Source organism: Talpa occidentalis, unplaced genomic scaffold (genome assembly GCF_014898055.3).
Source record: "Talpa occidentalis isolate TD23 unplaced genomic scaffold, MPIMG_talOcc4v2.1, whole genome shotgun sequence".
In the NCBI taxonomy this organism is placed as follows: domain Eukaryota; kingdom Metazoa; phylum Chordata; class Mammalia; order Eulipotyphla; family Talpidae; genus Talpa; species Talpa occidentalis.
In genome coordinates, this window is record NW_026555331.1 from 108,411,770 (window position 1) to 108,436,434 (window position 24,665).

General features: G+C 42.2%; 1 protein-coding gene across 1 annotated transcript in view; it reads left to right on the forward strand.

Moving 5' to 3' along the window:
* The window catches only part of FKBP9 (FKBP prolyl isomerase 9), a 37,380-nt gene extending 12,923 nt beyond the window's left edge, over positions 1 to 24,457 (forward strand). The window contains exons 5-10 of the mRNA XM_037510044.2: positions 888 to 1,077; positions 6,563 to 6,708; positions 15,382 to 15,568; positions 19,688 to 19,833; positions 21,243 to 21,406; positions 23,099 to 24,457. Coding sequence (XP_037365941.1) covers positions 888 to 1,077; positions 6,563 to 6,708; positions 15,382 to 15,568; positions 19,688 to 19,833; positions 21,243 to 21,406; positions 23,099 to 23,275 — 1,010 coding nt within the window. The 3' untranslated portion in view covers positions 23,276 to 24,457. The remainder of the gene's footprint in view (positions 1 to 887; positions 1,078 to 6,562; positions 6,709 to 15,381; positions 15,569 to 19,687; positions 19,834 to 21,242; positions 21,407 to 23,098) is intronic.
* Positions 24,458 to 24,665: the final 208 nt, after the last annotated feature.

A 24,665-nucleotide genomic window follows, 5' to 3' on the forward strand; every position in this document is an offset into this window, starting at 1 on the left:
ATACTATGCTCAGCCATCCAGTATAATTTTAGGTGACTTTTATGGTCTGGGAGTTTATAGCTCTAATAAAGTTATATTAAAAAACCAGATGTTCAATTAGAACATGATAGTGCTACAAAAATGTAAACCCTGGGATTATTTTTAAGTTTTTTTTCTTTAAATGAGAAGATACAGAAAAGTGCAAAAGATTAATATTCTATCACCCACACACCCACACATCAGGGATTGACCACACCTTGCATTCCAGAAGCTGCCTCAACAGCCCAATTTCAGCAGATTTCATCACTCCTCTGAGGGAAAGGAGACAGAGAAGTGGACTCTGCCAAAGAGCCAGTGGCAGGAGCATAGGCTTGGTATGCCCACTGGCTCACTTGCCAGGCCTACTCCTTTTCAGGGTATAATGTATAACAAATGGCAAGTAAGAGTGTTGAGGTAGGTGGTTTGTCAGCTAACTTCCTTTTACCCAAAATGCTGGACCCCATCTATGGGGTACTCACCATCTATGAAGTCCAGATGAGATGGCAAGAGAATTAACTTCATGCCAGGAAATCTGGGACCTGGTCTTAGAGTTACTTATTCGTTGATGTTGATCTTTGCAGGAACAGCTGATGCCAGCACATAGAAAATATGATCAGAGTAACCTCTCATGTCAATAATATCAGTTTACACCTTTATCTGGGGAAGTAAGACTTCATATTAACCTACCCAGCTCATTTTGGGTACTATGGTGAACCAGAATAGACTCCATGGGGACCATTCAAGATGCAGACGAACACATGAAAACTTCGAGGAATGATTAACACCAACACAGTGGCAGCTGAGTTGTAGTTAAATTATTTCCTAAATCTGGTGTCCTGATTTCATCATCTTCTTCCGTTCTGCTCTAGGAAAAGACATTCCTGGTCAGGCATCTCTGGTGTTTGATGTAGCACTTTTGGACCTCCATAACCCCAAGGACAGCATTTCTATTGAAAATAAGGTAGTACCTGAAAATTGTGAGCGACGAAGTCAAAGTGGGGATTTTCTCAGGTATCATTACAATGGCACGCTTCTGGATGGCACCTTCTTTGATTCCAGGTATGGAAATGACTAGAGCCTTCACTCACGAGAATGTCTTATTAGGTATAGTCTGCTGACTATGGTCTCAGTGCCCTGTCAGTGCTGGTTTGGGGTTAGTATTTTCTTCTTCTTTTTTTTTAAATATTTATTTATTTATTTATACAAGCACTGGGTACAGTCAGAAGCGTGGGAGGGTGAGAGAATTCACCAGAGCCAGAGTGGGGAGCAGAGCAGGCAGAAGGACCGAAGTACACTGCTGAGGGGAGCAGCGGGTGGCAGGGAGGTCTGCACGCCATGTGGGACCCTCCTCCGGTGGCCGGGGAGCAGCCGGGGATCAAATCGGTGCTGCAGAGGCTGCGGGCAGCTTCGCAACCCAGCGCTCAACCGCTGCGCCACCGGGGAGGCCCTTGGGTTAGTATTTTCAACTTAAATACAGGTTTCTGTTTTTCCTGCTGAATTCCCTCAGAGACTGTTAGAACGGGCTGTGGAAGATGAGTCTGCTGGAAAACAGAAGAGGTTCATCCTAGAAACCCACCATCCCCCCCACACTATCCTTGACTATCCAAATCTAAACCCAACTATGGGGTCCAAGATGAGAAGTAGCCTGATGGCAAGAGAACTGACTTGGTGCCAGGAGCCCTGGCTTCCAATCTCTAGGTGTGGTGACTTTGGATAGCATGTGTTTCCTGTTATGAGTAGCTTTCTCAAAAGGATGGTCAGAATAAAGAGTTAAGGTATATGAAAGTGCTTTGCGGACTTTAAAGGCTGGTTGGATGCACTGAACTCCCTCATAAAACTGCAGAGGCTGATTACCGATCCTCTGTTGTTATTCAAAGTTTTGTTTTGTTCCCTGGGCTTAACCTACAGTTGTGCAGATGGCCTGAGCAGCAGTAGGCAGGCTGTTTGGTATGTCTTGCTCACTTAAGTGGCATGTGTTGTTTGGAAACCACTCCTTTAGCTTCCTCTACAGCAAACAAGTGGAGACAGCAATCTACCTGTCTCTCTGAGGTAATAGACTTCTAGTTTATTTAGTCATCCAAAAACATTACACAAGAATTTTTATATGGTAATATTTTATTTGAATATTTCATCCTTCTTATTCTTAGACTCTCTTCTTTTGATTTTTTTGGGGAAAAAATAATAATCACATGTTCAAAATTAAAATATGCATTAAGATATGTTGTTTCATGAGTCCTATCTCAAATCCCCCTCTCTGCTAGTCCCTTATTGTTTGTTAATCACTTTTATTTATTCATTTTCTTTTTTATTTTTCCTGTATGTCATTTTTTTCTAATGCAGATATAAGCAAATACAAATTTTTTCCCCCTGTATAGTATATAGCACATAGAATATGGTATAGAGTATGTTACATACTATATATTCTACATATTTTAATACTATCCTGCTGCTTGCCTTTTTTCACCTTGGGATTGTTCCTTATTAATGCACAATGAGAAATGTAGTGTGTGTTTATGTATGTAAATATATGTGTGTGTGTGTTTCATTGGGTAAATATACCATATTTATTTAATAATTCCCTTAGTAATTAACATCTGAATTGTTTTATTCTGTTTCTATTACCAAAAACTTTCAGGGCACTTGTGGTTGTATGTTCTTACTTGTACATAGGAGCTTGGTTCTGTCTTTTATTCCCTGAAGTTGTATTTCTAATTGAAAGACTGTTTTTCTAGTGTTCACTAGATTTCGTTCCCTAATAATGGAGCCACAATTTTCTTTGGTTTCAAATCATTTTCCACATTGTACATTGGGATCTAGCCCATCCTTATGATATGGCTGTATAATATTCTGTTGTACAGGTTTGCTTTAATTTAGATAATTAGTCCATTTTGTCTGTTACTTATGATGTTTTCTACCTTTTGGCATTCTAAATAGGGCTACAATAATTATTTTGTAGCAATTATTAAAGCATAAAAGTGTTTCCTTGGATAGATTTCTAGAAAAATCTTGGGGTCTGAAGTTATGTGTATTTTTATAACTTTTAATATGTATTACTAATTTGTCCTCAAAGGAGATTTCACTCCCCATCACTAAGAGTGCCATCATTCCCTGAAAACAATAACACTGGCTATCATTTCAAAGTAATCTTTGTCAATTTATAGAGAAAAATTAACGTTGTAGTTCTAATCTGAGTTTCTTAGATTTCTTAGATGTTGAGGTTGGAATTCTTTCAACTGTTTATTGACTCTTTGGATGTCTTTTGTTCATATTCATATCTTTTGCCTGTTTTTATATTGAGAGTATTGATATTTGTCCTTTTCCTACTGATTTGACAATATATACTCTATATACTAAAGATATTAGCCCTCATGGCTGTTTATTGTTGAAAACATACTGTTTATACTATCTGATTATTGTGATTTTGAAATGATTTAAATATAAACATTTTATGTTGCTAAATATGTTCAACTTCTCCTTTCTTGTTTTCTTAGTCTTATATAAAGTCTTCTATATTCTGTCTTTGATGACTTGCTAATAAAGTAAAAAGTCTGTTCTCTCCCCTGGAATATATAAATATTTGCCTGTATTTTTTCAAGTCCTATTAATGGTTTTGTTTTTTTAATCCTTGAAAATATTTTATTAGAATTTTTATTTTAAAAGGTATTGTGTTATTATTGTATAAATGAAATATTGTAGAGGTGCACAATAAAATGCAATATTTCCAGTCAGTTCCTTTTAAACTCACCAGTCTGAGGTAAATATTAACAACTTTCCACAGTATCTCTCCTTTCTCATAAATGATTTCATGTTAAATCTTTACTCCATCTGGAATGCATTGTGGTGTTCTGTGTGACAGTAAGAATCTAATTTTATTTTTTCCAGATGGTTTTAGTTAGTTTTTCCAACACCCTTTATTGAATAACTCTATCTTTCCTCTCTCATCTAAAATGTAACTTTTATTATGTACCAGATTCTTATATATATGTTTGGGTCTTTGTCAGAATTTTTATCCCTTTCCATTGATTTAACTATTCCTGGACCAGAATCACACCTTTAGCTATTGATGCTTTTGAATTTATATGGTAGAAGCTATTCTTTTTCTTCTTTAAACGTCACCTTCTTTTTTAGTAAGTGATACATTGACATAGTTCAAAATTCTAAAAGCATAGGAAATATAATGAAAACTTTCCCTCCTATCCTTGTCACCCAGCTCCTTTCTTTACAGGGAATCAGTATTATTAATTTCATAGGTCTTTCCTACACATACAATGAAATACATACATTCATATATATTTCCGTCCATTTACATGTTTTTACATGAATAAGAGCTTGCTATATCTTACACCTTCAAGACAGCATTCATAATGATTTGTTTTTCCAAATGAATTTTAAAATCTCACTCCTCCCCCATACACACACAATTTTGATTAGAATTGTTTTAAAAATTCATAAATTATTTTGGGAGAGCATTGAAAATTTTACAATTCTCAGTTTTTCCATTGGGGAATGTTGACTGAAAAAAAAAACCACCACAGGGCCTCCCCGGTGGCGCAGTGGTTGAGCGCTGGGTTGCGAAGCTGCCCGCAGCCTCTGCAGCCGGTTCGATTCCCGGCTGCTCCCTGGCCACTCCCTGGCCACCAGGTGAGGGTCCCACATGGCGCGCAGACCTTTCCTGCTGCCCGCTGCTCCCCTCAGCAGTGTACTTCGGTCCTTCTGCCTGCTCTGCTCCCCGCTCTGGCTCTGGTGAATTCTCTCACCCTCCCGCGCTTCTGACTGTACCCAGTGCTTGTATAAATAAATAAATAAATCTTAAAAAAAAAAAATAACCACCACATCACGAGGAAGTGTCTTTGTCTGGACTTGTGGGACTGTCTGTCCAGGGCCACAGGGATACTGTGTGCTGGCCAGCATACCCCCTCAAGGTCACTGTGTCATTGGTCTGTACTAGGCCTGGTTTGGGGCTGGATCTTGGCGGTCCCAGTTATTGCAGAATCTGATGCTGTCTTGGGGATGTTAGGGAATATTTACCAGAAATGGAACTAGAAGATTAGGGCAGCTCTTCCCAAAATGCCTAGCAAAGAGCTACACTCTGTGATGATCAACAAGTACCTGCCAGGGCCTCCCCTGGTGGAGCAGCTGTTGAGCGCTGGGCTGCAAAGCTGCCCACAGCCTCTGCAGCGCTGGTTCGATCCCTGACCGCCGGCGAGGATCCCACATGGCGTGGCAGACCTCTCCTGCCGCCCGCTGCTCCCCTCAGCAGTGTATTTCATCTGTCTGCCTGTTCTGTTCCCCACTCTGGCTCTGGTGAATTCTCTACCCCTCCCGTGCTTCTGACTGTACCCAGTGCTTGTATAAATAAATAAATTAATCTTTAAAAACAAAACAAAACAACACATAGAAAAGTACCTGCCAAAGTGGTAGTGACCTGGGGAAGGTAGAGAGCCAAATCTACCCTTTCTTTACTCCTGTAATTCCCCTCCTAGCCTCCATGGCCTCTTGAGAGGATAAGATCTGGAGCTGCTCAGTGGAGGGTGGGGTGGCTCTTTTCAATTTGGGGAAGAGTCATTTTTCCACAGCCTCCTGGAAGAGTTTATGCAGATAATATGCTTTCTGGATGAGGAGGATCATCTGTTATTACCATTTCTTCATGCCCCTTGGCTCTGTGTTCTCTGAGGGGTGTTGAGGAGAGTCCCTCAGAGGTTTTCATCTTCCAGGCCCCCTCTGCTGGCCATCTTTTCTGGGGAAATTGGCTGTGTTTCAGGAGGCAGGGCTGAGTGACAATTTCAGGACAACTTTTGCCACATCTGCACTGGGTGGGGGTGGTGATGGGCGCAGATCAGTGTGGTTGAGAGTTTGGTAGTAGACGTGGCAAATCATGTTTTTTTGTTTTATTCTAAATGGTCAGACTTTTGGGGACTGATTCTTATTTTCACCAGCCATAATAATCAGACTCAACTGGCAATTTATACGGAGGTTGGATCCTTCCACAGGGTGGAATGTTTGGGCATCCTGCCAGAGGCACTTGGGAAACCCAAGTACTCACCAGAAGGTAGTTTGTTGAGCAGAGATTACAGCAGGGAGCATTCACCCCGACTCTTCTAGAGACTGCAGAGTTAAATTGCTCCCAGTATATTCTTATCCCACATATACAGATAATCTCTTTGGATTCTAGAGACGTTGTCCTTGGGGTACACCCTGAGTTTCTGACAAGGGCCCCCTTGATCTTCATTAATAAACATGCAGACCAGTTTGCGTGAGCCACATTTCTGCGTGGTTGCTTCTCCTTCCATGTGCTTGTCGGAACCTGAAGGTTGGAGGGAGTCTCCCCAGGTCTGTTTCTGTGGATGCTGCTCCCACACTGTGTCGTATTCTTGTCCTCCATTTCAGGGGAGCATGTTTCCTGGCTGCGTCCTCAGATTCTGTGTTTCACCATGTCCTGGGGCTCGAGGCCTCTGCGTCCTGTTGGCTCGTGGAGCTGACTGGGGTACCCAGCTGCTATAGCGACCCTTGTGAGCCGTTTCATCTTTCCTTTCTTCTTTCCTAGCTACTCTCGGAACCGCACCTTTGACACGTACATTGGGCAGGGCTACGTGATTCCTGGAATGGATGAAGGTTTACTTGGTGTTTGCATCGGGGAGAAGCGGAGGATTGTGGTTCCCCCTCACCTGGCCTATGGAGAGGAAGGAAGAGGTGAGTCAGCACATCTGCCTTCCTGAGGTTAAACTAAGAAGCTCTAACTCGCTGCTTCCATGTTACTTGGCACCAGGGTGCCCTGAGAGCCAAAATGTTGAAGTTCAGTTCTGTACGCAATTGCCCCAAGAGCTTTGGTTTCTAGAGATGCTCTGTTATTTCTTCTTTTCCTCCTGAAAATTTTAAACATACACCAAAGTTGGAAGAACTATACAATGAACTTTACTTAATTCACCAGTTGTTAACATCTTGGTTTATTTATTTTCTCTCTATCATTACATTTTGGTTTATTGTTGTTGTTGAGTCATTTGGAAGTAAGTCACAAACCCACTGTATTTGGTTTGTGATAACTTTATTGAGATAAAATTGTACACTGTAAATTTGACCCATTTTAAGTAAAAAATGCAGTGACTTTTAGTCAATGTCACGAGCTTTGCAACCATGACCCTTGTCCAGTTTTAGAACATTTTGTCACCCTGCTAGCAAATTCCCTTTTAGAAGTTACACAAATGATTATTGACTTTAGAAAAAGAAAATAGATAAAGAAAACAAAAATTTCTCATAACTCCCTCACCCAAGAATAAGCATTGTTAATGTGGAAGGCAGAATAGTGGCCCCAAAAGATGTCCTTGTCCTGTCCCCAGAACCTGGGAATATGTTACCCTGCATGGGAAAGGGGCTTTGCAGATGCATCGATGTAGGAATCAGGAATCTTGAGATAGGATCCTGGATCATCCAGGGAATTTTGATATACTTACAAGAGTCTTTGTAAGATGGAAGCAAAAGGTGACAGAGAGAAGATGGTAGGCTGCAACTTGGAAGATGGAGGAAGGGGCCACAAATCAAGGAATGAGGGCAACCTTGAGAATCTGGGAAAGGCCAGAAAACACATTTTCTTCGAATGTCTCAAAAAGGAATGCATCCCTGCTAGTACCTTGAATTTAAACTCTGACCTCCAGAGTTAGGCAAATAAATTTGTGTTATTTTAAGCCACCAAGCTTGTGATAATTTGGAATAGCAGCAACAGGAAATTAATACAATCATGGAGTGAATATACTGCTATACTTTTGAGTATATGTCAATCTATGTAGGCAGAAGGAAATATATATATCTACCTCTATTAATAGACAAAAAAATGAGATCATCTATATATATTACATTGTAATTTCTCTTTACTTAATTTATTGTGAACAACTTTCTATGCTAACAGATATTTTTAATGACTCCATTTAGATCCAAATTCTTTTTTCTTTTTTGTGTTTTTTTTCTTATTTACTAACTTTGCTTAGAAATCAGTTTCGAAGCAAACTGATTCAAAGTTTACTTGACTTTTGTGTTCTTTTTGCTGATGTGATTCTAGCAGGCAGCACACATTCATTGCATTAATGTTTTCCTGATCTCTGCTGTTATCACATAAATCTTTGGAATTTTCCAAGTAGGGTTTGTCCAGAGGATCTAAAAATCATTAGGTTGCTTGGAATCTAGGTGTACCATGGAGAAATGTTTTTTTTTTCCTCCCTGACTTAAATTTCTCATTTATTAATCCACAACAGATCACAGCTTATGTCATAGTCAACAGACCTTGTTTGCGTGTCCTGTTTATCTAGTGTGTTGATGCCCTGTTATTTTGTATCATGTAACATTTTACTTCTAGACAATTATATACAGAAATAGGCCACTACTTTCTAAGTATTGGCATTTTATTATTCCTCAGGACTAAGCCTTCTTTTTCTAAGAAGAATATATTGTTGGAAAACATTAGCTTAAATTATTTTTTTTGTTTGGCTTTTTATCAAGTATGAAACACAGCTCTGTGAAAAAATTATATAAGGCTCTAGGAAGCATCTGCAGGCTCATAAATTTTCTGGGCATGAGGTGGCTTCATGAATCATGTTGCTGTGGGGGAAGGACACTCTGACGTGTAACTCCAGGGTGCTGTTGTGCAGGGCCTGCCTCTGGCCTCTTTGTGGGATTTGCATATGCATAGGACCTAATGCTAATCCCTGAGGGACTGACTCTAGAAGGTGTTAGGTCACAGAGGAAGTTTATGGGTTCCTCTCCACATGCCACAGGGCCATGCATGTAGTAAGTGTTCAGTAAATATTTGTAGAAGGAATGAAATGCCACATTCCCCTACAGGGTTGATAGGGATAAGGGATAGGCCTCTTGGAAAGTTTCTGGGTCTTTTTGCTCTCTGCTTTGTGACAGAGAGTCAGTGGAGAATGGGTTCTGCACTCAGGGTTAGGTTTCTATTCTACAACTTCCAAATTACCATCTAAGCACATTTTTAGGGAAATGAGTGAGGAAAACATTATTTTATGCAATGGTGTCAAGGATTTCTCAAGTATGCTCTCATTCAAAGCTTGGAACAATTCTTAATTAAAATAATGAGGCCCAGAGAGATTGAGTCATTTGCCTACCGACACCTAACTCATTAACTAGAATTGGACCCAGGATTTCTGACCCTCCTGCATCATAGAGAGAAGGGAAGAATGAGTTTCCTCTGGCAGTGATTTGTTGATGTCCATACATGGAGAACTGTGAACACCAAGCAGAAATCCCAGAGCTCTCAGAGGAAACCCACAACCCCCAGAAGCTTTTCCTTCTGGCTGAGCTAGCCAACTGCATTTATTTATTGTCATCTGTGTCTCTTCTTAAAGAGGCATTCTAGGGGGGGCAGATGACCGCTACTGTGCTGGTTAGGGGTTTATTCAGGGAGGCTGGTGTTGGAGTCATCATGAAATAGCAGATTATTTTCACCTGTTTGCTGATCAGCACTTATTCTTACACTGTGGATTCTTTGTGGAAGGCAAAGCAAGATAGAAGGAGTAGAGGTGGGAGGGTCAAAGATGCATTGAGTGCTTTCATGACCAGGAACTGCCCTAGATATTAAGGATGCAGCATAGAAAAAGATAAAACTCCCTGCCCACACAAGGCTTACATTGTTTATGCCTCAGTAGATGAGCATTTGTGCCTAATCAAACACATGGTAGACTGACTCATGTCAGCTTCCTAGGAGGTGACAAACACTCCATCCTCAGTAGGTACTTGACAATTATGCTTGACCTCTTCTTCCCTGTAAGAATACTTGTGCCTGGAATCCTGAGAAGCAGAGTAAATTATCAAAAAAGTGCTGGACATGGGCCTCCCCGGTGGCGCAGCGGTTGAGCGCTGGGTTGCGAAGCTGCCCGCAGCCTCTGCAGCACTGGGTTCGATCCCCGGCTGCTCCCCGGCCACCGGAGGAGGGTCCCACATGGCCCGCAGACCTCTCCTGCCACCCGCTGCTCCCCTCAGCAGTGTACTTTGGTCCTTCTGCCTGCTCTGCTCCCCGCTCTGGCTCTAGTGAATTCTCTCACCCTTCCACGCTTCTGACTGTACCCAGTGCTTGTATAAATAAATAAATAAATCTTTAAAAAAAAAAAAAGTGCTGGACAAGCTGATGTCAGAGCCCAGGGAGGTAGGTGGTGGTGGCGAGGGGCATGTCATTTTTTTTGCGCACAGAAGGTTCTGCACACAAGTACATTTTTTAAAAGATTTATTTATTTATTTGTTTGTTTATTTGTTTATGCATACAAGAAATAGGCCAGAGGTGTGGGGAGTTGAGAGGATTCACCAGAAACAGAGTGGGGAGCAGAACAGGCAGATCTTCTGAAATACGCTGCTGAGGGGAGCAGCAGGCGAGACAGGAGAAGGTTAGCTCCCTGGCCTGGGATCAAACTCAGGCCACAGTGGTTGGCAATAGCTTGATAGCGCTGAGACTTTAACCTCTGCATCACCAGGGAAGCCCCCCGCATACAAGTACATTTTTTTTTAAATTTAAATTTTATTTTTATATTCCCCATACAATTACAACCCCCTTATTTTGACCCCAATCCCTCCTTTCCCCGCCCCCCTACCCCCCATAGAGTGTCTCTGGTTCATGGTTGTTTGTTGATTTTGATATTTTCTTTCTTATAGTTATTCTTTTTCCTCCCTTATTTAAGTTTTCTAGATTCCTGCTATGAGTGAGACCATCCAGTATTTTTCTTTTTCTTTCCGGCTTATTTCTCTGAGCATGATCCCTTCCAGTGCCATCCATGTTGCTGCAAATTGCATGTGTTTATCTTTTTGATTGCTGAGTAATATTCCATGGTGTATATGTACCACATCTTCTTGAGCCAGTCATCTATTTTTGAGCATTTGGGTTGTTTCCAAAGCTTAGCTATTCATGTAAGTACATTTTAAGGGGAGATTCTATTTGAGTTGGCCAAGTGCTGGCAGGTAGTTGTCCCAGGTGTGCCTTGGTGGGCTCCATCCACTTTTGTTATCTTCAGGTTACTGGAGCAGATCATGCTGCAGTTTTCTTTTCCTATCATCCCACCACACTGCAAACAGGGCCTGCATTGTGGGCCTCTTCAGAGACGGGGTTTCCTCAGTGTCCTTACCTGCTCACTCTTAGACCAGTTAGCTTAGTGTTCTGAAACTTGGCTACCTGTTAGAAACCCCCGGAAAAATTAAAAAGAGTTGCAAAACCTGGGCCCACTCTAGTCCAGCGGTTCTCAAATGTTGGTGCCTCTCACAAAGGAGAGTCACTGGCAGTGCTTACGGATCACAGAGCCCACACATGCTGAGAGGAAAGGGGTCTGCCCTGTGCACTTTCATAAGTTCTCCAGGATGTTCTGATGCCATTTACCTCCATGCTCAGGGAGCTACTCTGAATCTCAGAGGGGGACCCAGGGATTGACACTGTTTTTAACATTCCCGCTAAAAACATTTAATGATCCTCTCATTTAATGATCCCCTTTTGTTAGATGATCTGTGATTTTTCTTATTCTGTGAATGTGGTGTTTCGATTTATTTTTTAATTGCAGTATAATGCATATATTTACTATTTGAAGCTATTTTAAGTGTACAATTGATTGTCATTAAATATTTTCACAGTATTTTATAAATATCACCACTATGTTTATGTTCAAAACTTAAAAAAAAAGTCTACTGAAATATATTTGACATATCACGTGGCAGTTTAAGGTATACCACATAGTGATTTGATACATTTATGTACTGTAGTGTTGCCACCCTAGCATTAGCTAGCACCTCCATTACCAACTATAATTATCTTTCCTTTTTGTGGTGGGAATAATTAATGGCTCCTGACACATTTGAGGTTTATAATATGATATTGTTATCTGCAATCATTACACTGCACATCAGACCTCTAGGATTTATTTATCTACTAATTATAAGCTTGTATCCTTAAATAACCTCTCTTTTATGACCCTACCCCACCCTCCCATCTCTGATAACCACTATTTTACTCTCTGTTTTTATGAGTCCATAGATATATGATATCATTTGTCTTTCTCCGACTTACCTAGCATAATGTCCTCAACAGCCATCCATGTTGTCATACCAAACCTTTTTCATCATCCCCTAGATAAAGTCTGTACCCTTCCTAGTTACCACCATTCTATTTTCTGTCCCTGTTCTAGGTGTGTTATGTAAGTGGAATCATTCATTATTTGCTATTCTCTGTATGGTTTGTTTTACTTAACTTTTCAAGATCCACCCATATTTTAACCTATATCAATATTTAATTGCGTTTTGTAGCTGAATAATATTCTTTTGGATATATATGCCATGTTTTGTTTATCCATTCATCTGTTGATGGACGCTTGAATTGTTCCCATCTATTATATGAATAATGCTGCAGTGAATATCAGTGCACAGATACCTGTTTGGATCTCTGCTATTATACTTTTGGGTACACTCTATAGAAGAAATTTTTATTTTAAATTTTTATTGAGTTAATTCACATTACATAAGATTCATTGTTTTAAAATATACAATTCAGTGAATTTTAGTGTAGTCACAAGGTTGTACAACCGTTACCACTAATTCTGTAACATTTCATCATTCATAAAGAAGCCCATACTTATTAAGTTGTCGTTCTCCATTTCACACGCACATACACAAACATACATATCACACCTGACAAACACTAGTCTAGTTTCTGTCGCTATGGATTTCCATGTTTTGGAGGATTGCATATTGTACAGTATGATTTTGTTTCTGGCTTCTTTCACATTTTTAAGCTGTAACCCCATATGTTTTTAATGGACAGCCATGCTTGAGAAATCACTGATCTAGTGCCACAGCCATTCACCACTGTGCTAGTTTTCCACCAGGAGCTGCCCTTGACCCTGACTCTGGGCCACCTCCTAGAGCAGCCTGCAGTGCCTGTTCCTATGGAAAAGCTCCTGTACCCAGCACCACCAACGTCAGCAACTCCCCATCACTAGGCACTATCAGGTGTTGGGAGGCTGCTGCCCTAAAGGGAGCTGAGTTTTTCGAGAAGACCTGTTTACTCTGCATATGGAGTTCCAGGACATTAAAATTTCTGCAAACAGAACTTCTTCCCATAATTGACTCCTATTGTCTGAGGATGTACTGGCTTGTGCGCATGTTCCCTACTAACCAGGAAGACTTGTTTTCAGCAGTAACTTATTAATTGGTATAAGAAAAAACCCAATCGCATGCTATTGTCTTGTTCTTTTGTTCATGTCTGTAATAAAAGCTTGGGCTGGAAGAGCGAAAGGCAGAGCTGCTCTCGATGGCACTCTCCCTAGCCTCCTCCCATTGCAAATTCATTTAGACTCCGAGTCTTTGGTAATGGCAGAGAACTTCATCGTTTGTCCTGCCTGGAGCAATCAGGCACCTGTGATCTGCAAGAAAAGCACATGGTTCTCTAATTCCTGCCTTAGTAACTTTGGGCGAGCCCCCAAACCTGTGCCTCAGTTTACTCATCCATAGATTTAGAATATAGGATTGCAATGACAATTAAATGAATACATCTACAGCACTTAAATGAATACATTTACGGTACTTAGTAAGCACTCATTAAGTGCTTGTGCATATGTGTGTCTTAGAGCGAGAGCAGCCAATAAATAGACACAGAAAGCTACAGAGCAGGGGTGGGGACTGTGAGTGTGCATATATCTCTGTTTAATATCTGTCTATAGCGATTTTTTTTTAAAGATTTATTCATTTATCCATACAAGAACCGGGGTATAGGCTAGATGCAGAGGAGGGTGAGAGGATTCACCAGAGTCAGAGTGGGAAACAGAACTGGCAGACTGATGAAATACACCTCTGAGGGGAGCAGCGGGCAAGGCAGGAGAGGTCTGCCGCGCCATGTGGGACCCTCACCGGCTGGCCGGGATTGAACTGGCACTGCAGAGGCTGCGCACAGCTCCACAGCGCAGCACTCAACCGCCTGCGCCACCAGGGGAGGCCCACTATAGCGATTGTTTTTTGAACAACTTATATCTTTTTTTCCTTCCCTGTAAACACTTGTGGAAATATACATCCTTGATTCTGCATAACACTTTTATAAAACTTTTACATTTAAACTTTTTGAAATGATCTAGAGATGTGCTTAATAGTTAACTTTTTTAACACTTTTTAAAATTTTATATATTTTCTACGTCATTTTTCATTTTTGCACAATGTATGCATTTTCATCTTGGTTATAGTCCCCATACAATTCCCATTCCCCCCTCCCGTTTTGATCCTACTCCCTCCTCCCCTCCCTCCCTGTAGTGTGTCTCTGGTTTATAGTAACTTGTTGATTTTGATTTTTACTTTATTATAATTAGTCTTTTTCCTGGTCCCTTTTTAGGTTTTCTAAATTCATGCTATGAGTGAGACCATCCTGTATTTTTCTTTCTCTTTCTGGCTTATTCGCTGAACATGATCCCTTCCAGCTCCATCCATGTTGCTGCAAATTGCACGAGTTTATCTTTTTGACTGCTGAGTAATATTCCATGGTGTATATGTACCACATCTACTTGATCCAGTCATCTGTTTTTGGGCATTTGGGTTGTTTACATAGCTTTGCTAGTTAATACATATGTTTAAGGTGTCCCTCCATCCCCTGAGAAGCCGACATTAAATTCATGGAGTGTCTGCTAATCCAGGATTTATGGTAATTCTTTCTCCACAGGGTTGCTGCAGAGGTTTACTGAGAAAATGTGTGTGAAAAATACTTTTGTAAACTATAAACATTATTCATATGTGAGATAAATATTTTCAAAAGTGGAAATAATGGAAAAGTGTATTAATTTCATGTAGAACAAACAGGATGTGCTCTACAAAAAGCATTTTGTGAGCTGTTAGGTGTCCTATATCATAAGAGCTATGAATGGGCTGATTTGGGGAGGCATTTTTCCCTGTGAAGTTTTATACGTTTTGTTTCTCCTGCACACTGGTAGGACACTGAAGTAATTTCTACTTTTCAGCTGATTTTCTCATTTTAACTCTTACTTCCAGTGGGAAGCAGTGCTTTAATAAGGCTGAGCTTTAGTTTCTTCATCTGTGACGAATTTAGCTATCTTTCAGGCTTAACAATTCCATGGAGCAGTAACCCATTGTCTGGAATTTTAGTCCACACTGATCCTAACTGGCTGTGTGACCCTGAGCAAATCTGTGCCTCAGTTTCCCCACCTGGAAAACGAGGGTTAGGTTACTTGTTACAGCCTTCCAGCTTCATTCTCCCAGTACTCCCAGAGCTTTCCTGTCTGGGTCTCCATGTTCCTCACTGGAGATCTGCAAGGCCTTGCCTGGTGTTATTGGGGAGGCACATTGTTGTAGTGTGTAGGGCACATTCATTAATTTCCTGTATCTGTCCCTTAGGGAACATCCCTGGCTCAGCTGTACTGGTGTTTGACATCCACGTGATTGACTTCCACAACCCTTCAGACTCCATCAGTATCACCTCCCACTACAAGCCCCCCGACTGCTCTGTGCTGAGTAAGAAGGGAGATTTCCTTAAATATCATTACAACGCCTCTCTTCTGGATGGGACCCTGCTGGATTCCACGTAAGAGCAGCTGGAGTGGTGGGGGAGCGAGTCTGGTGGGTAAAGTGTGTGTCTCCGTGCGGTCCTCCTTTTCTAGTCACTGGCTATGGGTTGAGAGCTTCCCCAGTATATAGCTCATGCCCACATCATTGCTCAGGAACATTTTTTTTTTTAAAGATTTATTTATTTATGCATACAAGAGCTGGAGTCCCGGCCAGAGATGGCGGTGGCGGGGAGAGGATTTACCAGAGACAGAGGGGGAACAGTACAGGCAGACTGACTGAAACACACTGCTGAGGGGAGCAGTGGGTGAGACAGAAGACGTCTGCCTCGCCATGTGGGTTTCTCTCTGGCTGGCCGGGGATCGAACTCTGCGGATTGCTTCATAGTGTGGTGCTTAACCCCTTGCATCACCAGGGAGGCCCCATTATTTTTTTTTAAAGATTTATTTATTTATACAAGAACTGGGGTACAGGTCAGAGGTGCAGGAGGGTGAGAGAAAATTCACCAGAGACAGAGCGGGGAGCGGAACAGACAGACGGACAAAGGACACTGCTGAGGGGAGCAGCGGGCCAGGCAGGAGAGGTCTGCTGTGTCATGTGGGTTTCTTCCTGGCCTGCCAGGAATCGAACCGTGCTGTAGAGGCTGTGGACAGCTTCACAGTGCAGCGTTCAACCCGCTGCGCCACCGGGGAGGCCCCCAGGAACATTATTTTAAGAGTTCCCTATGAATGATCTCCCGCTACTCCTGTGAAATTGTCTTTCTGAAAAACAGATCTCATCCTATAACTGTTGTCTTTAAAAATTAACTCACAGATAAAGTCCAAACTCCAAAGTCTGGTGCATCAGGCTCTTTGTCAGCTCTGTTCTGCTTCACTGGTCTCATCTGCTGGGGCCCATATTTTACCTCCCAGGGCTGCCACGTATAGTGGTATAGGATGTGAACTGCTTCTTTCTTGTCAATATTTGCCCTGGATTAAATATCCTCCCTTTTATCAAAATTGTTCCTTAATTCCAAGGAAGACTCAACTGCTCCTACTTTTATAGCCTCATTTTATTTTATGTATTGCGTTTTTTTTAGTTATTTGATTTCGTTTTCAATTCTGTTGCTGGTCTGAATACCCTAGGGATATCTCATATTTTTATTGATATTTTTATAACTTACATCTAGCCAATAGCACCTATATCATAGCATAAAGGGAGCATTTTAATAAAATGTTAATTGATTGACAGTCTGAATATATATTAGTAGGAATCAGCAGAATAAACTAGTATGGTAAAGGTGAAGGGAACTTTGCTTCTTCTTTATCTGGATCTTCAGATGTATCTAAGTGAATACAATATTCTTTTCTTTGGGAAACAAACCTTTTAAATAGTTCGTATAAGTTTATTCATTTTTTGTACTGAGCGTGACCTTAATCCGTAAGTTTGTTCTTAGGAAGAAAGAAGAACATCCTATAAATAAGTGTGCTACTGCATTTATTCTAGATGGGGAAGGCTTTCTTTCTCTCTCACCCATCTTTCTGCCTTATAGCTTCAGGTAACAGAGTGTGAGTGGGGAGACCCAGGCATGAAGAGACAAACTCTGGGATATATTCTTCAGAATACTCTCTCTGGTGCCACAAGATCTTATATACAAATGCCTATAGCATATTTCATGTGTTGATTGTTAAAACACCATTATTTTATGCATTGCTAAGAAAGTATAAATCTTATCCCATAATAATGATATGCCATCAATTTCAAAATGTATTCAAATGAGAATGTAATAGAAAATATATAATCAGCAAAACATGTACTAATTTCTGAGGCCTAGAATTACAGTGATCTGGCTTATAGCAAACTTGTTTGCAAAGAAATCCCAGCCACCTAGGTATTAAAGCTTTGGAGTACAGTGGAGAAGAAGCATGACTTGTAGTTAGTTGTTTGGGGGATCCAGTGAGCTCATGCATGCAAAAATGTTCCACAAACTGAGAAAGGTCTATAAGGGCAGTTACTCTTGCTAATGTTTATACTCATATGTAGCACTCCTGTGACCATGGAGAGGGGATGTGAGGGTGGGAAATGAACAGAGGAATTCCCTCCCAGTGTGTTCAGCATATGCTTCTCATGTGGGTTGGGGATCCATCTTCCTGACATCTGATATGTCTGGTGGATTCAAAACATTCTTGCATGAAAAGCTCCTTCCCCTTACCTGAGACTCCAGTCTGTACTGTGAGCATCATCTGTGTTACATGTAAGTCTACCTGGAAGAGCAACATGCAGTTGTACCTGCAGGTCTCTTCTTGATGAGATCTTCAGAAAATTGTGATAACATCAGGTATGGCAGGCCTCTGCCTACCTGTGTGTGTGGGAGGAGTCCCTTAGGAAGTTACTTCCTTCCCCCCCTGGGCCCCAGTGGGCTCTAGCAGTGAAGAGGCAGGTGCTGTGAGTACTAGTTTGTCAGTGCCAAGACAAGCTGGCTGCTGAGAGATAGAGGGGACTGTGGGTGGAGAGCCACAGAGGGCGGCCTGCAGGCAGGAAGCAGGAAGCCTGTGAGGGTTGGGAAGCCTGGAATGCACAGAAGGAATGAGGAGCATATCTGAGAGAAAAAAACGGCATAAAAATAAAAGATGTCCTGCGGAAAAAGAGTTTGTGGGGTTTTCAGAGATGACACTTGAACACGAAGTGTTTACTTGGAGCATTTTCTTAATGTGTGCTTACACTGGCCCCAGAGAGGAAGAAAAAGCATTTGTTATTTGATAACTAAATGAGTTCCTAAATGTTCTGTAAGACTTGGAAGCCGAGGAGTCCTAAGGGAGGTCCCTAATAGTCCCTGGAGTAAAGCTATGTGAAGGCGCCTCTGTGCTGCTGACAAAGGAGGGATTGTGTAGAGGGCAGAACGGAGGACGCTCCGTCCTGCGGGCCTTGGGCCAAGGTGCCCTGCGCCAGAGTTGGCTGTTTGAGTTTCATCCCAGGTAGAACAAATGCAGACCCTGTTTTGGTTTGCTGGCCCCAGAGAACCAGTTGCCTTTGAGATTGGCTTGAGAAGAGACAGAGGAGGCAGCCCTGGGCCCAAGGAGGCCTGAGAAGGACATATGACCCAAATGGGCTACTGTGTCGTCATCACCTGGGGAATGGGCAGCAAGGGGGCATCATGGAGGTGGGGTTTCTTTCTTGGTATTGAAGAACATAGCCCCGCTTTGCCTTTAGGAAGTGATAGGAACACATGACTTTGAAAATAGATTTATTTTCAATAGTGACTGAGGTGATAGAGCAAACGTTTATTCATCTGGGCTTCCTGGAAACCATGGACATCAAGGATAATTTAAACCATGGCCCAAGTTAAACTCTCAGTTATTTTTCAGAAGTCAGATCATTATAGACACAAGCACTTTCCATTACATCCCCCAGACCATCCATTTATTAACCCTTTGTACTTGCTTTCTGCAGTGCCAAGCTTAACATGTTATTTATTATTTAGAAGATCCCTGTGAAGTAGCTATCATACCCACTTTTTGGATTAGGAATCTGAGAGATTAAATGGTCAGGGTGAAACTGAGTGGTAGAGCCCGGATTCAAATGCAGGTCTTACTGCATCCAAAACCTAGGGTTTGAACCACTTTTAAATTTTATTTTAAAAAACTTAGGAAAATTTCTGCCAATGAACACTGATGAAAATTTAGGGAAACTTTGCAAGAGCAGGCAGGACAAAGAACTTTTTCTTTCCGAAACCATTGGCAAGAAGGTTGCCCCAAGAGGTCCCATCATCCCTCAACCTTCTAGTATGCATTTCCTACAATATGGAAAGCACCTACGTTAAGTCAACACATAAGTGAAATTCAGGGTGTTTATTGCCATGTAACCTTACAACCTCACTTAACTTCTGCAGGATGTGAAATAACCCCATTCTGATGTGCCCCAATGCTTTGGGACAATTCCCTGGTTTTCCTTTGGTTTTCACCGTGACACTTTTGAAGATTACAGGTGGTAATTTTACCAAATGTCCCTCGGTTTGGGTTTGTCTGATGTTTCCTCACGACTGAAGAGGGCTTCTGTGTCTTTGGCAGAAACATCATGGAAGTGATGTGTTGTCATGGGAACACTCTCAAGTGCCAGTGGGCTCCTGACCTAAACAGGGACTCCTTTGCTTTGTTTTCAGGTGGAATTTAGGCAAAACGTATAATATTGTTTTGGGATCTGGACAAGTTGTGCTGGGAATGGATATGGGTCTCAGAGAGATGTGTGTTGGAGAGAAACGAACAGTGATTATCCCTCCTCACCTGGGGTATGGGGAGGCCGGCGTGGGTAAGTAAGCAACAGTATTAAACGCTTTTGGGGCACGTTTACTATCTGTATTTTGTGCATTTGGGGTGCCATATGTAGAGTCACACCATGCTTCTTCCATTTAAAACCCAAACAATCTGTGGCTTTATTTTTTAAAAGTATTGAGCATTTTCGTTTGATAACTAAATGAGTTCCTAAGATCCCTGTGAATTCAGTGTTAATGCCATGTTAATGCCCCACACCCTCTTGTGAAAGCAGGGGCTTTAGTGGAATAAACCTTTTGCATCTTCAAACCCACCTGTGGGAAATGTCCCTAAAGGAGCTTTCCAGGCAATTTTTCTTAGGTGAGGCCAAGTGCTTCCTTCTGGCTCTGTTTCTGGGGTCAGGAAGGCTTTGCTTTCTCCTCTCCCGAACCTGCAAGGTGGCCAAAGGGATTTCCTTATGGTAGAGTTTAGTTTCAAGTCACGGAAATACTGTCTTTGCCTCGTCCTCACAGGAGAGGTTTGTGTTGTGGTATATACTTCACTACTGCTGCCAGAATGAGTCCACCACATGGGGATTTGGCAACCCCTTCTTTTTTTCAGCTTTTTAATGCTCCTGCTCTCTGGAGGTGGGGGAGATGCAAAGTGTTAACTTGTAAACATGGCAGGCTTGATTGATTTCCTCTTTTTCATCATTTTAAAATAACTGGAAAAAGTACTCTGTTCCTCCTACCAATCCAAAAAGAAACACTTTAAAAAATATGTTGTGTATCCTTTAAGACCATGCTTCTGTAAGATAGATTATAATTATCATATATAATCTACATAATATTTAGTAATTTAAATTAAGGCATATTTACATATACATTTGAATTTATATATACACATATCTATTCACATAGTTGCATAACTTCTTTTGGGCTCGTACTAGGTATACTATTCTCAAACTTATGTTTATTGTCATGTTAGATTGTAATTTTAAGACGTACCGTATTATTTTTAAAATCTTACTATTCAAAAGTTCTACCAATGTGGTCTCTACTAGTGACTTTCAGATTTTTTTCACTGACACACATTAAGAAATACATTTCATCTCCCTGTCTCTAATATACATAAACCTAAAATTTCTGCATGTGTTAATATACATTTTATTTTATATATAAAATTGAATAAAGCTATTTTTTCTATGTGCATTGTACCCTGGTCTATTTTATTCTCTTCTTTAATTAAAAAAAAGAAATCCTGGTCGCCATCTAAACTGATTTCATAACTCATTAATGGTGACTACATATAGTTGGGAGAAACTGCTTGCCAATGCTAAGGTCTCCTGCTTTCATGAGAAATGCCTGCCTTTGTCAGGCAGCTGGATGCATCCTCAGGTGGGGAGGGGAGCTGAGCCGGTACTGCTGCCCTGGGCACTAACCCGCTTCTGCCCTGTTGGTGAGACAGCTGGAGAAGTCCCTGGGAGCGCCGTGCTGGTGTTTGACATCGAGCTGCTGGAGCTTGTTGCGGGCCTGCCTGAGGGGTACATGTTCATATGGAATGATGAGGTGTCACCCAACCTCTTTGAGGAAATCGACAAGGATGGCAATGGAGAAGTCCTCCTTGAAGAGGTAAATGACCTTTGAAGGAAAACGGGGCAGAAATGCCTAGTGAACATTACTGGGCCCAAGGCCATTCAGCAAGTGAAGCAGGGAGTCTGAGGTAGCATCAGAGTCCACAGGTTAAGAACTCAGTCTCCCAGGACTGCCAGTCACTTCAGAAATCAGCTGAAATCCAAGGCTGCCACTTGGGCTTCTGACCGACTGGCTGTAAATCAGGTTTCTGGACACCCTCCTCAGGTTTGATTAACTTGCTACAGTGACTCACAGAACTTGGGAAATTCATTAGCTCACTAGATCACTGGTTTGTTACAAAGAATATAACTCAGGAACATGCAAATGGAAGACATATCTAGCGCACGGTATCGGGACAGGGCACTGAGTTTGTCTCCCTTCCGTGAACACCACTCTCCCCAAATCCCACATTTTCACCAACCCAAAAGCCCCCCACCTTTCCTCCAAAGCCTCTACGACCTGCTTGCTGTCACCCCCTCTCCGGCTGCTCTCCCCTGCTTACTTGCCCAGCACGCTGTCCCTGTGTTGTTCTGTGAGCACATCAGGCTCACACCCACCCCAGGCCTTGTACCAGGTGTTCTGTATTCAGAAAACACTCCCCCAAGATAACGGTTTGGCTCACTCCCTGGCTTTCTTCAAGCCTTTGCACAAATTTCCCTTTTTCACTGGCTTTTTACCCTAATGTCCACATTAAACACTTCAACCCACTCCCCCACCTATACTCTTTTTTTTTTCTTTAACCACAAACTTTTTCTTTCTCTAATGTACTGTGTTGAAATTTTCTCCCTGCCATTAGATGGTTGCACCAGCAGATCCCATAACATTTCTATTCACTTTTGGATCTTAATAATCTCACTTTTAATTATTTGAAGTGCAGACAGTTTAATATCAGAGCTTCATTTCCTTCTCCACACTGAGGCTCAGAATCCCATGGGGTGCAGAGTTAGCTTATTCATCCAGCTTTCTTTTCCATGCCTTCCTCCTTAACCACTGTGCTGCAAGGGGGATGCAGGGTATAAAGCGGCAGGAAAAGGTGGAGGAGTATGTGTGACCAGTGACTGCCCTCTGGACGAGGACCCTTGTGTGGCAGATGCCTAGAGATTTGCTCTTCCTCTTATAGGGCACTGCTATGGGTTCCACTATCACCAGCACCACCTGGAACTCCCGCTTCCCATTCCTTGCTGTCAGCACTGCCTCTTTGCATGGCCCTCTAGGACTGTGCTTAGCTGTGGCCACCTTCACACTTGCTCTTCCTTACCTGGCACTGCTTTTTTACTTCTCTGGAGCATTTTATTTTCTAATTTAATTGTAATTTACCTATTTTTTAATGTCTATTTTTAATGGTGTGTCTTTTCCACCACAGCATGCTAGAATTAAGAGGGTGGGCTATTTGTTTATTGATGTATCTCTAGGGTCTGTGATGATGCTTAGTGCACAGCAGCCACTTGTATGGCGAGTTCTCAGGGTGGTTGGGGGTCAGCCTTTGGTGGGGAAGTCTTTTGGTCAGGGGACTTTTAACCTGCATCTGGGGGAAAAAACCCAAGTCGTGTAGCTCATAAGATTTTGTCTGTTTTGCTAGCTCAGATTCAAATTCCGGCTCCATCACCCTTGGGAGGCTGTGTTCAGGCTGGGGGCTTGGGGTTCTCAGCTGCCACATCTCATGCTTTGCACTGTCCCCCTTCTCTCCAGTTCTCAGAGTACATTCATGCTCAGGTGGCATCTGGCAAAGGGAAACTCGCTCCTGGCTTTGATGCTGAGATGATTGTGAAGAATATGTTCACCAACCAGGACCGGAATGGAGATGGAAAGGTCACAGCTGAGGAATTTAAACTCAAAGACCAGGAGGCCAAACACGATGAACTCTAAACCTGACTCAGCCACCTGTGTGACTCCAAGCCCCCGGTCACGGCAGAGTGTGCCTGCGGGTGCGAGGGTCTCAGAAGCGCACGGTCAGCAAGTAGTAGGTGGGTCATGTGTACCTGGGCTTATGTCAGGGATGGGTTGTACACGCGGTGAGAATTTAGGCCAACTGCTAGGAATCTTAAAAAAAAAAAAAATCGGTGCGAGGTGCCTCAGCGTGGGATGTGTTGTCTATGGAAAAGGCTGAGCTGCCAGCCAGTGTTTTGTGAGCCATCTGGGTAGTTTTGTTATTAAAGGAAAGTAGTGTCAGACAGGAGTTACAATCATCTTGCAGGGAACAGAAGAAAAAGTGACCAGGATGTCTGCATAGGAGGATTAAATTTTTTTTTTTTTTTAAATTTGCCAGTGCCAGTGTTTTAAAGTATTCTTCAAATGGGCAGAAAAGACAGGGTGTGCCAGCATTCCCAGTAAGCCCTGGAAAAGTTTCCTCACTGGCTCTGGTGATGCCCAGCACACACGTGTGCGTGTGTGCGCGCGCACACACACACACACACACACACAGTTTTCTAGTTCATCACACTCATCCCCTTGTTCTGCTCCAATTGACAGTGTAACTTGGAGGTTAAATAGAAAACAAGACATTTTGGACTATGAATAGAGAATTGATTGTGCATTTGCCACGTAAGATTGCCTGCTTCACTCGTCCTTATTGCTGTCACTGTCCTGCAGTGCACTCTCACCCGCCCTGAGTCCTGTGAGCAGACAGGGCTGGTGGTGAAGGTGGACTCTAGCTTTCTCCCCAAGACCAAGATGGAAGCGACTTCTCAGCAGATGAGCATATGCAGGTGACATTCTTTTCCTCGAGAGAGCAGTGCCCTGAAAGGGGGGCTGGGTTGTGCTCTGCATAGGAAAACAAGGAATCTTCACCTGCCTAGCCTCCCCACCTCACCTCGTGTGGTAACCGCATTGCTGTCTTATGTTTCTTGTTCCCAAGTGGTGGTGGCACTCACTCTGAAGTAATCATGATTTCCCTTTGGGACTGCTTTATTTTACTAATTTAAACTATTTTGTACTGATGTAGCCCTAAGATACTTCATGAAAATGCCGTGCACTCATTCAGTGGAATTAACGTTGCAAAACTGATCTTTTGTATATAAAGTATTGACTTTTATCATGTTGGCTTTGTGGTGTTTTATTTAGTTTTTTAAAGATTTATTTATGCATACAAGAACTGAGGTACAGGCCGGAGGTGTGGGGGGGCGGTGAGAGGATTCACCAGAGACAGAGTGGGGAACAGAACAGGCAGACTGAAATACACTGCTGAGGCGGGCAGCGGTGAGACAGGAGAAGTCTGCTGCGCCATGTGGGTTGCTCCCTGGCTGGGAGGGCTGAAGTC